A 16,367-nucleotide genomic window follows, 5' to 3' on the forward strand; every position below is an offset into this window, starting at 1 on the left:
TTCTACGACAAATTTGTACAACTGCTGAATCTTTCTGACAGCTAAGAATCAAGAGCTGAGTCCAGTGGTGGGTTGCAGGCGGTACGCGCATACCGGTGCCTACCCGGAGCAACAGGTACCGTTCCGCTACGGTGCTCTGGAGGGCCCACTTGCCTGACCGTTGTCCTTACCTGTAATTGAATTCTTCGGCACTTCTGTGCACGGCGCGTATAGTGCCTGCGCAGCGCTCCTCTGAGCAGCTGGAGTGTCGCGGAGGCTCGCAGAAGCGGCACTGGAGGGTAGGACGCATGTGCACGCTGGGCCCATTGCACCGTACCGGTTGCAACGGGATCCAAAACCCACCACTGGCTGAGTGCTATGTTTCTGAATTTCTAATTGTTTCAGGCTATTTAGCTCTCAAAACAGCTTATCAACGTGTACCAATATATTTTAAATACAATCATTTGTTTTATTGATTTGTTACTTTCTTAAACTTTATAATGCACATGTCTTTCAGTCTGATCAATGAAGGTGAAACATCTGGCAGAAAGTAGATTGAACTATAGCCTTGATAATATATTTAGGTTAGTAATGTAAAGAGAGATCAGATATTTTCATTCTAGAAGGAAGTGCTTTTCTAAGTTCTGTTCACTCTCCCTAGTATAAATGGAAAGGGTTTAAACTACTTAAGAAATGAATACTGAAGCATTTCAGTTTTGCTTGCTCAAACATGCCAAGGCACATAAAATAAAACCAGTCAATGAATCTTGACAACTGCAGAGAATCTCTTAATGGGACAAAAGGAATTTTAAAATGGGTGGGAGGGACCTACAGTGAAGTTTATTTACTTTTTAAATAGTATCAGTACTGTTTTAATTCAAATGCAAAGAAAACAAAATCTTCAATGTCATTGGATTGGATTTGTAACAGTTTATACTAAATCTTAAAAGGCATTAAATCATTGCATTGAAACAATTATGATTTTTTTAAAAGTATCATTTTGACATTCATGATGTTATGTTCGCATCACCAAAGAAGACAGTGAATTTCTAGATCAGAAATTCCACTACCCTTAAAATTCATTTATCTTGGGGCATTTGTTTTCTTTCTTTCAGGCCTACTGTACAGGGCTGTTGGGAGATTATATCGGGAAAATAACGTTCTCCTACACTTCTTTAAGGAACAGTAAAAAGAAATATGCACATACAAACAATTATACATACAATATTACACATACAAGGATGTTATACATACAATTATATCCTGGCTTTGTAAGAAACAAAGCAAGGATATTATACCTGGGATCAATTGTCCTAGACAATGAGTTCTGTAGCTATTAAGGTGCTAAGCCTGCTTGAAGCAATCCTGATGCAGTTTAATTTCCTCATCAACATTTCTTGCAACAGGAAAAATGAGGCAATGGATCAGCAAAGCTGATAACCTCAAATGGACCATAGTTAGAAAAAGGCCATTTATGTGGATTTGAGGCACAAATGGTTTGATTCTTTAATCTTTGACTCACATGCTCTCCTTCCAATATGTGCCTTGTGAAAACCTATTCACTTAAGCATACAGTATGGCACCATTTCTTCAAAATAATTTTTGAAAAGTGATTTATCAGACAAGGAACTCCCCCCCCCCAAAAAAAAAAGATGTGCAAAAACACATTTCACAGAAGGAAAGTATTTATTTCCCATTATGCCACTAAATAAAAACAGGACTATGAAGAGCTAAGCAGACAAAGGACCATAAAACAGATTTCTATCATTCTGATGGAGAAACTTCAAGTCAGTCAATTATAGGCCAAGGAAAGAGAATTAAGAATGGTTTCCTATGATTCAAGCTATGGAGCTATCCTTGAGTGACATGCATCCTGAATTCTGTTTATTTCAGTGTCCCTAAAAATTTCAGACTTCTTAATTGGTTCAGGAATTGTTTTTAAATCTTGAGCAAAGTCTAGTTGTTTGTTCAATATGACACATGTGAAAGGGATAAGGTAGCACCAGAGGAAGGCAGTGTTTTTCTTGCCTTATCTTTCAGGTTTTACCTTTTTCCTTTCACCCTGTTTTTAGATCTCTCCCTCTCTCTCAACTCTTTCTCTTCTGACTTGGCAGAGGAGTGAAACATTAAGGACTATTTGGTGACTGTGGTTGGATTGGGTCTGTCTGCACAACGTTGTAGCACTTCTCATAAAACCAGTCTTGGGGGAAGTTTTTTTTCTTTTAAGTCAGCAATTCTCCATCAGACGTGAATCCTGCCAAGCCTCATTTGGATCATGATGTGGGATTTGGTGGGGACTTCTCCAGAACAGGGTTCTGAACCACCAGTAGGACTCTTGCATCTGGGAACCGGGTGATCCTGGCCTTGGGGACATCTTTCTTCCTCCTGCTCCTGCCTGCTGAGCGCACTATTTCAGTTCTTTCAGTCACCCTTTGACTTCGGTTTGGATGTGGCAGTGCTGACTCATAGCACCGCTGAGGGTTCCTGCAGAGAAGTCATGTCTAACCACTCCACAAATGAAGTTTTTGCTGGCTGTTAGCGTTGCTTGGCTGTCTCCAGTCCGCATCATTGCCCATTCTGAAACAGGAAGTCCCAAGCTGCTCTCAGCTGTATTTATGCAATCTTTTGATTGTGCTTTACGCCTACATTTTCAGTTCAGGCTGGAGCATCAAACTGGTTGAAATGCATTCTTCCTACTCCGTGTCTGAATCTGGTGAGCCAAGATATACTTTCGTGGTGGCCATCCTGGGCTGAGGTTTCTTCTTGTTAGCATGTGTTGCCCTCTTCATTCTAAATAATAATAAAATAATAATAATTAAAACCATTTTATTTTCATAATGCAGATGTCTTAACACTTCATTGTTTCTAGCCATTTGGAGAACCTCCACTACTGGAAACGTTAAAACGATCTTGATGACTTTTCCCCATTATTCATCAGATTAAGAGATATCCATCTGCCCCTGAGGGAAGTGATATTCAGTAAAACAATGGGCTCTGTAGGAGTTAAAATTTAAATTCACAGGACAGATTGATATTCCATGCAGATGTTATAACCCACAATGTAGGTCATCTTGAAATGCTTCCCTTAAGCGATGGCTTCCAACAAAGCAAGATGTGCAAACGTTCAGAAAGGAAACTTGCCTTCAATTTAGAGGGGCGGGTTCCTTTTTCAACACCTTGATACTCTAGGGTATTTAGCATTCCATTCTCACGAACACGGCATTTATCGAATTACGAAAGTTATGTGCCTTATGATGCCTTGATTTTATATTAGAGATGTATCTATTTACAAATTCAACATGCTTCCTCCAGCTACAAGGCTAGCAGAGGTTAAAACATAATAACATTGTTGTCATAACACAGGACATCTGCAATAGCTCCTTGAAGATTGCTTGCATAGCCAGTAAGCCACCTCCTGATTTGGGGTAGTCCTATCCTATATAGCAATAGCATTTAGACTTACAGTATATACCTCTTTACAGCACTTTACAGCTCTCTCTAAGCGGTTTAAAGAGTCAGCATATTGCCACCAACAATCTGAGTCCTTATTTTACCCACCTCGGAAGGATTGAAGGCTGAGTCAACCTTGAGATATGGCGAGATACGAACTGCCAAATTGCAGGCAGCCAGCAGTCAGCAGAAGTAGCCTGCAGTACTGCACTCAAACCACTGTGCCACCATGGCTCATATATATATAAATTTCATAAAGCCTGGTTCTCTTTGTTCCTGTGAAGTGCACAGTACACAGAGTCTATAGGCACATCAAGCCCAGTTCAAAAGAAATTTCTGAAGACTTCTATAAAAAAGTATAAATGCTTAAGAGTATAGAAAAAATAGAAAAGCTATTTCTAAAAGTCTGGGTCTCCATTGTTCTATACTATATTTGGAAGCAAAGTCTTGAGCTGGAGAAGATTAGATACAATATCTTAGATTAAGATTAAATACACTCTTTCCAAGAGTGGTCACTGGGTCAAAACCCCTGCAAGAATGCAGTCTTAAATTGTCTACAATATCACAGTAAATCCCAGAAGAACACGATGGATCTGTTGATCTCCCTGGCCTTAGGTAACTTCAGTCACCATGACTCTGTGGTGAAGTTCAAGGAAGTTCAAATGGAGTTCAAGGGAGAACAGCTGAAAAGAAGCCATTGATTGCTCCTAAAATGAACCCTTCATTTTAGGAGCATTTCAAGTTTATTAAAAAGCACCTGGATAATCATTTATAGGAATATTCTATGGAAAGATGAGTCAAAGGTAGAACTTGGAGCCTAAATGGTTGTTAACATTAGAAATTTCCTAAATGCTACTAAATCAAAGCCTTTTGCCGTGGCGGAATAGGCTAAGTTTCTTACACAGCAATATAAGAGTGTGATTGTACGTTTTGTGATCAGTTACTGAATCCCAATGACTCGCTGCTTATTGGATAACTTGAATGAATGAAACAAGCATCTGGTTTGCTGTGATTTGCTCAACTCCATCAGAAACACTCATAAGAAACAACCAGTGACACAAACTTTAAAAAAAAAATCAGAAAATTGAGATGCTGGGTGTTTATTCGGGGAGCAGCAGTAGAAAAAGAAAACACTTAAGCAATATGAAGTTAAATAGCACCATCTGTTACACACAACTGAACTTTAAGCAGCCTAAGTGTTAACCGCAGGCACAGCCAAATAGTGAGTGCTCTGGATCTTGAATTGTGAGATTAGCTTTCCCAGAAATGAAAAAAGTCAATAATTGAAACTGAAGTTTAAATCATTTTAATGTTTTTTTGCTACAAAGATCAACACCGAAGTCTTGAAGTTCCTCAAAGATTAAAGAATTTATCATGGAACATTTCTAATTAACGAAAGCTTATGTCATAATAAATTAGTTATTTCTAAGCTACACCAAGAAGAACATGGCTCCAAGCTTCAGAAAATTTTATTTTGAGCCAAGATATATTGAAATAGGACTATGCATAGTCTTTTCTTCAGCCTAAAGGACCCTCATCTATTTCCAAACGATCAAAGGACCCCATTTTATTTTATAAAATTATTTCTACAGCTCTTATCATTCAAGTTACATCCCATCTTTCCGTCTAAGCAGGATAATCAAGACATCGTACAACATTCTAACAATAAAACTAGAAAATAAGGAAAAATAAATTAACAGTTACTCAAAAACAGAGTTGCTGCAACACCTCAAATCATATTTTTAAAAAGTTCAAAAGTTGTGTATTTCTTATCCCTAGTTCTAACAATAGAAAGTTGAGGGGCTAAGCATAACTCATGGAGGAATGCATTCCTTAGTTTACAAGTAATATTGGAGAAAGCTCACTTCTGCCTATGTGGGCCTTGAACAGCAGAGGCAATTTAAACAGGTTTCTCCTCAGTATTTTAAATGTCCAGGTAAGTCTGTGGAATTAGATAATTAAAGGGCAAGTTCAGAGTGGATATGGACTCCTGAGTCACTAGAGGATCGATAGTATCAGCCTGGCTGATGGAATCCACAGATGAAGATTCATATAATAAGACCATCCCAATAGCCTAAAGATTGGAAAGATGGCAGGATAAAGACAATCAGACTGCCAACAGTAAAAATACTTCTATAGGAAGAATAAGTTTCTATCTCCCTCCTCACCATATTCGAGTCTGTGTACTTGGAAATGTTGTCTTTTTTCAAACAGTTAGGGGTTTTTCTACTTTGATTTCTAAAAATAATAGATATTGTTATAGCACAACAATTACTTCAAGTTTCTCATATTAATCTACAGCTCTAGCATTTCCTAATGGCCTCCCATCCAAATACTAACCAGGTTTGAGACTGCTTAAGTTTTTGAGATCAAACAAGGTTGGATAGGTGCTACCATCTAGCTGGACCAAAGAATAAATCTTCCTTTATAAAAGAAGAGTGCCAATTTTCTTATATCTTGTAAAGTATTGACGTGTGTGATGGAGTCTATATTTAATCAAATTTGTCCTTTAGAAATAAGCACAATATATTGGAACCTACAAACATAAAATAGTAAGATTTTTTTAAAAAAATAGATTTCCTACTATCACTACCATCTATGTGCTTACTTACAATTAAGTGGCATGTGGAAAGAGAAATTAGGGCCTGGGGTAGAGGTGGAATTAGCCCTTAATATGAATATAATTTGCCTTTAGAACCTATAACAATTGTTTCAGACAAGATTAAAAACTTGCCTCTCTCTATCCCTCCAAAAGCTATTGAAAGAAAAGGGTTAAGTTGGACTCCTTGAATCTCAGTTCCCCTTTTCTTAAAATAATGGTTTTAATTAGATCTATCTTTTACCCAACAAAATTAAATGCTTTTTAAAAAATATAAAGTCAATTTAGCACGATTGGGAATACCAAAGCACAGGCTTCTTTTTTTTTTCTGAGATCAATTCTCTCCCTCAACTTCCATTATAATTTAATTTTGCTGCTGGTTCCAGCCAATCGTTATTTTTAGAAAGTTGATTTTATTCAATGTTAACTTTACCCCCACATACTCATGGAGGGAAGGAGACAGCTGCTTTGACATTATTAAATTTTGTATTCACATCTTGGTTATATAAAAAGTGCACGCTGTGGGGCATGTGGGAAGAGCACTTACAGCTTTTTTAGAGTGTCTTGTTTTTCCTGTTGAGTCAGGGAAATCTGGCATTTTCTATCTTCAGCTGAACCTTGAAAATATTCAGACACCTTGGTGAATAGGTTCTCCTCCTATCCAAAAAAACACAACCCCAATACCCGTGTTTGAAATATAAATCCATTATTTTATTTTACTTAATCCAAATGTTACACAATACCGGTGCTCTTCATTATAGTTTCAAATGCCAACAAGCCAAATCTGAAGAGAAACATGCTTGATTCTGTGAAAGGCTTTCTGCACCACTAACGATACTCGTTGGCTGTACATTTTTTTTAAGCTATTAAACTGAACCACAAATAAATATGGTCCATAAACCTGACTCCAGTCATACTAAGAAATCATTGGGAAATACTTGGGGCCTACACGGCTCAAATTATGACATTTATCCAAAGTCTGTAAAACAGTCAGCAGCATACGCCATCAATTATTTTTAAAGAAATAGGATGGCGTGGTAAAGGACCCTCTTAATATTCCCATTAACACCTATGTGATGTTGTAAGATGATGTTATCTCCAGATTCATATTTCATGCTAAGATTGACTAAATAGTGGAAAAATACGTCCAGCGGTGTTGCACCAGAGGTGATATTCAGCAGGTTCTGACCAGTTCTGAAGAATCGGTAGTGGAAATTTTGAGCAGTTCGGTGAACCGGTAAATACCACCTCTGACTGGCCCCGCCCCCATCTATTTGCTGCCTCCCGAGTCCCAACTGATTGGGGGGAATGGGGATTTTGCAGTATCTTTCCCCTGCCACGCCCACCAAGCCACGGCCACAGAACCAGTAGTAATTTTTTTTTTAATCCCACCACTGTATTGCACCCATGATTTTATGCCAGACGTTTTCCACTTGCATTTCTATCTTTAAATATCACATATATTATATGGTGGTGAAAACATAATTAACCACTATACACACTCTCTATACACACATCTAGTACACGCATATCAGGGAAAACAAATATGGCCAATGCCAAGGGGCCCATATTCACCCCTCACTTGTGGATGGTAATTGCCCAAGATGAGATTTCAATGACGCTCAATACCATGATTAATGCATATAAACTAAAACCAGATCATGAGGATAATCCACGAGGGTTAAGGGATTCCATCTTAACTACAATTTAATCTATGGTTTGGGGTTTTAAACCTCATCCTAAACCTAATCATACCATGCCTAAGAATAGTGTGTCAGCCAGGTAAATCTATCTCTGCATCTGAAGTACACAAGTACATAAATACCAATGTTTGTTACACTTCATTGAGGAGAAGCAAGGTAGGTTGCCATTAATGCATTTTCTGGCCTTCTGGTTTCTGTTTATATGCTCTACTATTTTATTAGTTACAACCTGACACTGTGCTAGCCTAGCCACTCACCATCTCTGAGCACTTCAAGGTCATTCTCTTAGCCCGATATTCTCATGCTTGAACTAAGAGGGAGGCAGCGAGCAAAGCATAATGCATAATATGATCAACTGGATGCATTTTTTAAGAACTCAACACAAAAGAAAACAGAGCACCTGCGGTGACAGGTGATAGAAATGCAACAAACACGTTTGAAGATATCACACCAAGAGCACATTCAGCAGTTCTTACGCAGATCATGGTTCCTCAGATCTGAACAGCTACCCAACTAAATCTGTACAACTGGAAGTAGAAGTCCGAGAATGGCCCTAATGTTTTTCATCAAACTTCAGTTGTGATATAAAGGTAAAGGTTCCCCTTGCACCTATGTGCTAGTCATTCCCGACTCTAGGGGGCGATGCTTATCTCCTTTTCAAAGCTGAAGAGCCAGCGCTGTCCGAAGACACCTCCGTGGCCTTGTGGCCGGCATGACTAAACGCTGAAAGCGCATGGAACGCTGTTATCTTCCCACCAGAGGTGGTCCCTATTTTTCTACTTGGATTTTTACATGCTTTCGAACTTCTAAGTTGGAAGAAGCTGGGACAAGTAACAAGTGCTCACTCCGTTACACGGCGCTAGATATTCGAACCGCCGAACTGCCAACCTTTCTGATCGACAAGCTCAGCGTCCTAGCCACTGAGCCACCGCATGATATACAGCATGGCAAACCCACTTTTGAAACTTATGGCCTTATTGGTGTAGCTTTCACCAAGACAGTTAACCCATAACTGAAATATATTGCTTAAAACTTAACAAGTCATAACAAGTGGGAAACACCTGAGTGCCACATGGGTGGTGGTTTAATTTAATTTATTTATTTATTGTATTATGATTTTAATGCAATTTTAGAGAGGGCTCTGAATTTGATCACAATAATTGTAGAGGCAGGAGACAATGTTTAATCTTTTTTCATGTAATCCATTTTCACAAACAAATATGTTCCTTCTCTCAAGATGTTTTTTTTCCACTCAAGAAAGAATGGGGGTGGGGGTGTTGTATCTGAATTTTTAAAAAAGCCTCAGGATTTATTTTGACCATAAATTAAGCCTACAGGAAAGGGATGACATATCTATCTTCCCCTGGTGTTCCATTCAAAGTTGAGAGAAGGCTTCTCTCACAAGGAAAACTCTGTTGGGATATTTCCTGTGTTTCTCCCACGGTCCTAGTAACATGACTAAGACTCTTCAAGGACACTTGATAAAGCTTATAATTTCACCTGCTGCCTCCATCTGCTTTGAAATTAATTGTTTGTGGCTGAAACTGGCTGTGTTAAGAAAAATAACTGCCCCCTTTTTTCAAAAAGTGGCCAAAAGGAGTTAATGTTTTGCAAAATAACAGAAAAACAAATTTCTGTGTGAAACACTTCCCAACATGTCCTGCAAGTACAGTAGATTTTCCCCTTGGAGCCACACCCCACCTGTGTTATATTTTGAGAACTGAACAATTAATGTAAGGAACGTGAGTCATTCTCTGAATGACACTGTGAGAACTAAAGAGTCTCTTCTTTTTTTTAAAGAGGGATATAAATTGCCTGAAAAATAGAACGATTCCATAATAAAGGCGACAATTAAGAGGAATAGACATTTCATATAATACCCATTATGGTATTAACAATGATATTTTCATAATTAATGAACTGGGAGATCAGGGAGGCAGAGGGGAATGGTTACAGAGTTAAGGGGATTTGTTTTGAGAATACAGTTGCTTATTTCCTGTGGGAATGACATGGCTTGCAAAAAAGAAAGAAAATATTACATGAGTTCTTATCGTGCTGAGTAAACCCAAATTCTTTTACTTATCTAAATTCTCTCTCTCTCACAATCACACACACACACACACACACACACAACATACAAATATAAAAAAGACTTATAATCATTATATGAACCATTAACATGGTATTAAAAAAAACCTAGAAAAACAGAATATTGGGAAGAGTAAGGTTGTAAAGGACGTGATTGACGCTGAGGTTGATCAGAAAGGTCAGCAGTTCAGCGGTTTGAATCCCTAGTGCCACGTAATGGAGTGAGCTCCTGTTATCATCCCAGTTTCTGCCAACCTAGCAGTTCTACTTGTGAAAGTTCTACATGTAAAAAATGCAAGTAGAAAAATAGGGACCACTTTGGCAGGAAGGTAACAGCGTTCTGTGCGGCGTTTAGTCATGCTGGCCACATGACTACAGAGATGTCTTTGGACAGCGCTGGCTCTTCGGCTTTGAAATGGAGATGAGCACCGCCCCCAAGAGTTGGGAACGATTAGCACATAGGTGCAAGGGGAACCTTTACCTTATCTACTTTATCCTCTTAGTAGATGATCTATGTAGAAAAGTAGATTAAGAATATGTGATCCTAATAGTTCTGGATTTCTCTGTGACCAATGTAGCATTCTAGATCATTTAGCTGACTTGGGGTTGAGAGGCACTGAGTATTAAACAGAAAAGCAGGGAGAATATCCCATGGATAGAATAATAAGAATAGAATAGAATAGAATAGAATAGGAATAAAAACTGCGTCACTTTGAATGTACACTAATCGGCATACATTAAAGTGAAATTTTGTTGCATACAGCTCTCAAAGGGTCACCACCTCCAATATACATTACATAACAGAATAAGTAAATAAACACATAAATAAATACAGATAAATACAGAGTTTACTTCGGATGTATACCTGTACATGATGAGTTTACCAGACGGATGGCATAAGGAACAAAGCTGTTACAGAAACTGGAAGTCCTGCTAGAAATACTTCGAAACCTCCTCCCAGAGGGGAGCAACAGAAACAGGCCAAAAAGTGGGTGTATGGGGTCTCTAACAATGCGTTGAGCTTTAAGGCACATAGTGCTTAGAAGCAGCATCCTGAACACCAGGAAAGTGAACTTCCTACAATCTCCTCGCCTGTCCTTACCACTCATAATTATATCCCAAGTGTTTCCCTGATCAGTTCTTCCATCTTACCATACAATTAGAGATACTATGGTCAATCAAAGAAAAGAAGGGTGTTTCCAGAAAATTAGTTTATAATTCAAGGAATATATTTGTTTCCCAAATAAATGAAACTTAAAATGCACCACCTCCCCAAATCAGAACAAAAATATTCATTTTCGTCCCATTTTTTTTTCAGTGTTTCCTTCAATTCGGAGAATCCCATATAGAAAGCAGTAGCACAAATGTCACAGATGCTGATCAGAAAGGGCCACTTTACTGATGACAAATGACATCTCCCCACTGCTTACACTACACCGTTTCCAACATAACCATGTAATCTAGAGGTTCACATGGCCTTCAAAGAAGAGAACCATCTGATCACTCTCAAAAGTGCCAAAACCTCTTCTTGTTCTCAGAATCTCGCACTCACCTCTTGGCGTTGCTTGGAAATTTTTGCTGACACACTACAGCTATACTGCAAAATATAAGATGTATTTCAGATCTGAGAGCTACCTGTTCTGACCTAGGCTTCCCAAGAGCATTAACTCCTAGTCCCGACAAAAAACCCTTTCATTAATTTACTGTGAATTCTACTCATTCACATCCAGCAAAGTCTTTCAAGGGAGGATTTACAGTCACAGACCTTATCTGGTGTAGAGAGCTGACAGGCTGATATCTGCAAAACATGGCAAGGAGTCTCGAAGTGTCACGAACTAATTAAGCAAAATAATTGTCTCCTGCAAACTCCACTCCCCTTTCACTTTTCTTTTATTTCCTCTGGGAGGGGCCATTCATCGTCCACCTCTGGCCTTATTCCCAAATCAGCCCCTGTACTTTAGCTCTTCCCTTCGTCTGGCAACTCTGCACATGCGCACACTGGGAACAGGCTCCAGCTGTTCATCTGCCTCACTGATGTTTGACTCTGAAGGCAGCTGATAACTTGCATATGGCTCTGGCCCCCTATCTGCCTCTGACACAGAGCCTTCATCAGAGCCTTCCCCAGATTCCACAACTAGCCCTTGTTCCTCCCCAACCTCCTCACTGACCGGATCTCCTGCCAGCTCTGCTGGTCACTGGCAGGCTACAACACTACCAAACTCATGCCACTCCTTTTCCATCAGACTGAACTTTGTTTTCCCTTCACTGGAATAGATTCCTTGGCAGGCAGAAAGAGAACTGTGTGTTGATGAATGCTTATTTTGAAATAGTTTGAAATTCTAAGAAAAATTACCTTGGTTGGGCTTGCACGTCTTAAGCAAGGAGCATCTTGAGAATTCAATAAGTGGACAATGGATTCTGTCTTTTTGTGTCCATTTGCATACATCTCTGTTTGTCCCAACACACATGTTGGGCTTGAAGTTAGCATAACATTTTGGGGAGCAGAACAAAAGAAAGGCCGGGGGGGGGGGTGTTGCACAAGCATGCATCTGCTTTCATAATGGTTGATGGAGCTTTATTGCTCTTTCTGCATAGTCTGTAAAAATCTTTCACTGGAACAAGGCACACACAAAGAACCTCTGAGCTTAAAAAAATACAGAACATTTACCTCAGAGGTGAAAAGGTAAAAAAAAGAACTGGATCTTGGTAAAGAAAGAGCAAGTCTAAGAAAAAGCTTATCTGGAAACCTACAAAGGTGGTCTAAACCTTAAGTGCATTAGATATCAGAATATAATTTCATAGTCACAATATTTACATCAACATGTTGGCTGAGGGATTCTGGGAGTTGCAGTCCACACATCTTCAAGTTGGCAAGTTTGAGAAATGCTGATTTACACAATGCGATTATGCTGTTAGGATGATGCATATGCCACCCCCATTTTGGTTGACCATTCACCCAGTTTAAAGAGATCCTTCTGGAGCGTTTCACAATTCGATTCAATAAAATTGGGGTGCAGGCCCCTGTTAAAGCAGGGGTGTCAAACTTGAGGGCCGCAGCAGGATTGTGTTTCACCTTGGGAGGCCAGGGGTGGTGGTGGCAGGGGCAGCTTGACGTTACTCATCGAGAATCCATTTTCGACCACGATGGCCCGGTCTCCTGCAGCCTTCTACCAGCAAAAGTGGAGCTCGAGGAGGCTGTGCAAGGCCCACCCGGACTCCATTTTCAGCTGCAGTCCTCTGCTATGGGCCTTGAGTTTGACAACCCTATGCTAAAGGAATCATGAAACATTCTTCTTACTGCTTTCCGTCTCAAACATTTTGTTTAGAAATATAACCAGCAAATATGTACACACTGAAATGTAAGAAGTTGGTTTTTAAAAATGGTTTGTCACAAAAGTTATTGGCTGGGTTCCCAGACTAAGTGTTCTCCCTCCCACTGCCTCTTTGCCTGTATGCCACCCAATCCTTGGATCTTTCTTATTTGGCATAGATAGTTTCATGTTATAACAAGACTGGGACCATTCAATTCTGTAGCAATTAAGTTACATCTTAGAGCAATATGATTTTAAGAGGTATCAGAATGTTCCACATGCTGTCCTATAGTCCTTTGTTATAAGGACTTGCCATAAACATTGTTATTTTAAAACTATAATTCAAAATAGAACAGCCTGTTTGTTAATTTAATTATGGTAACATTAATAATAACTGTCATGACTTCAAAGGTCAAGAGTACTTATTCTTTTTTAACTTTTGATTTTTAACAAGACATCTGTATAGTTCCAATAAATTACTGTAGAACTTCAAAATTGGATAATGCGTATATGGTTGAAAATTGTTTCTTTTGTCAGCAGTGTTTTGTTTCTCAGTTATATATTTATGCATTGATATTGAACCTTTGTGGAATTGTTCTTTATTTATGGTTTGACAGTTTGTTTTGTTGATATTTTTATTAGTTAAGTAATAAGACATTGTTTTCCTATTTCTTAATTGTGTTTCATAGTGTTCAATTATTTAAAGAATACACTGGAACATGAAAAAATATGAATGTCTCCAATTTTGTTGATACCTTGTACAAATATTTATTTTATTTTTTTAATTTTTGTGTTTGCAGCACTTCTGAGGATCACTACAGTTTGAAATATATTGGGTTTTGATTTATTTTTCTCTCTTGAGTATTAGAGATCCCATTAATTTTGTGTTATCCATCAATTTAATAAATGCAATATTCTCTTCATCTTTCACCCCAACTTATTAATAAGATATTGAAGGGGAGAGTATCTAGAATCCTGCATCACCTTTCTCCAATTCAATGGAGAATAATTTGTATTCAATTCACATACTTCTTTATGCCATCAAGCCCATGCTCAATTAACTTGTAAATCAGCATATCATGGCATATTTTGGGAAAAGATTTGCTTGGCATCAAGAACTTATTATTCCTATAGCATTTCCATAATCTATTAAGTTGCTTAATTTAAAAAAATGAGATCAGGTTAGCCTATCAAGAATCATTCTTGATAGATCTAAGCTAACATCTGGTAACTGACACATTATTAACCAAGTCCTTACAAATTGATTTATTTAGCATCTGCTCTCAAATCTTTCCAGGTACTGTATCTCTCTGAGACTAACTCTGTAGCGAATTGTACTATTTTTCCCTATCTGGAAAACAGGAAAAGAATTGATATCGTCAAATCACCTGGCATGCCAATTAGTTAATTAATTAATTAATTTCTAAAACTTATTTTCATACTGAACAACCTGAAAAAGCTTCAGCTTTCTTCTAAGATGTCCAAAGTATGTGGGATATTGTTGTAGCTATTCCTTAAAGGATCATTTGCCTCGGGTGCGTTTCTGTCAGTTATAACCTGTTCTATAGAAGAGGTTCCACAAATCTACCGTGCTGTTTAGAACCGGTTCCAGCTCCCTCCCCCTGCCCGTCTGCACCATGCTTGCCCTGCCCGCCGCTCACTGATTGGCTGGCTCACCAATCGCCCCCCCCCCCCACCTCTAAGAGTACTATCTAAGCCTTAAAGGCTTAAAGCTGTCAAGTTTGAACATCCCTGGGGGTTTTTTCTAAAGGGTTAGGGGTGCAAGGGTCTTGTAACTTGACAGCTTTAAGACTTGCATGCTTCAAATGCCAGAGTTTCTGAGCCAACATTTTGGTTGCTAAGCAAGGGCGTTGTTAAGTGAGTTTCACCATATTTTACAAGTTGGCCACCTCCACCCAGTCACATGACTGCCAAGCCACTTCCACTTGGTCACATGGCTGGCAAGCCATTCTCACCCAGTCACATGGCCAGCAAGCCACTCCCACAAAGCAGGCCACACCTACAGAAGAGGTTCTAATTTTTTTGAAACCCACCACTGATTTGTCCCCACATATATATATAAGGAAAGCATACTTTTCAATGGATTAGTTGAATATTTTACATTTACTATAGATTTGTTTTATATCTGTATAAGTTGAACTACCAACTACCACTGACTCTTCTCTCTATCTTTTTAGAGGACACAGTTGTATCCTGAATCTACTTGTTAGATCACCAGTTTCTCTTCTACTCTACAATATCTCTTTTATTTTTTCTGTTTCAATGGTAAGAGCCCAAAAATGTTTGACTTCCAGTAGTACAGAATATTCCCTATGTTTCAGTTATTATTCTCATCTACTGAGCTTGTTTATTCTGTCTGATTGTCTTTTTTATAGTTACTTTGGCTAGTTTCTGCTTTAAAAAAACTTCCTTTCTTTGAACTGATAAATTGTTGTCCTTTCCCATTAGTTTAAATATGGGCATTCATTGCTTTATCTTTTTTTTTTCAAGCTTTCATACTACAAATTACAAATACAGCTCAAGATCTTTTCCAACCAACAAGCCACAAGCATTGCATATTATGTTCTAAACTTCCTGTCCAATCATGTTTGCTCTTGTTTCTTACCACCAGTAGAAACTCTTTTGTTTCTGTTCTTGAATTTTGAGGTTAGTCAAGTACAAACAATTGACTTAGAGTGAAAATTTGATAGGAAATTCCTCTTAAACATCCTTACATAACTCCAGTTAGCACTCCATGTTCACTTGCTCAATGATATGTTCCACTACCTCTTTTGGAGAAGTCAAAACACTTATATACTTCTATATGTTATTTTAAAAAAAACTTAGAACACAGTAGAACACAATTACGAGTTCATAAGTAACTGGGAACAGAGGTAGCTGATAGCCAAAAATTTTGTTGGCTGAAAGATTCCATCAGCTCTTCTTTTAATTCAGGTCTTCTGACCCCTTCAAGACTTTCTAGATGCTGTCCTTTTTTTATTTAACATAGTCATTCAAAAGAAAGGAAATGTTTTCAGATTCTTGTAGAACAGGGGTGTGCAACTCGCGTTGTCACAGCGGCATCACGTGACGTATTACGACTTTCCCCCCGTTGCTAGACTGAGCGTGGCCGTGGCCAGAGCGTGATGCATCCGGGCCGTGAGTTTTACAGCCTTGTTCTAGAACATCCTATGCTCAGCAGTTGCTAACCATAAATTGCAAAAAAGGATGTCATGA

At 38.6% G+C, this 16,367-nt stretch overlaps 1 protein-coding gene across 2 annotated transcripts in view; it reads right to left on the reverse strand.

Moving 5' to 3' along the window:
* Positions 1 to 393: 393 nt before the first annotated feature.
* The window catches only part of SLX4IP (SLX4 interacting protein), a 90,579-nt gene continuing 74,605 nt past the window's right edge, over positions 394 to 16,367 (reverse strand). The window contains exons 7-9 of one of the 2 annotated variants that reach the window (XM_081941455.1): positions 6,576 to 6,685; positions 5,041 to 5,100; positions 394 to 2,769 (exon numbers count right to left, since the gene is read on the reverse strand). In XM_081941455.1, the coding sequence (XP_081797581.1) occupies positions 2,673 to 2,769; positions 5,041 to 5,100; positions 6,576 to 6,685 (267 nt within the window). In that variant the 3' untranslated portion in view covers positions 394 to 2,672. The remainder of the gene's footprint in view (positions 2,770 to 5,040; positions 5,101 to 6,575; positions 6,686 to 16,367) is intronic. The other variant, XM_081941456.1, reaches the window with a different exon arrangement.

The sequence above is a fragment of the Natrix helvetica genome (assembly GCF_964273705.1).
Source record: "Natrix helvetica genome assembly, chromosome: 2".
In the NCBI taxonomy this organism is placed as follows: Eukaryota; Metazoa; Chordata; class Lepidosauria; order Squamata; family Natricidae; genus Natrix; species Natrix helvetica.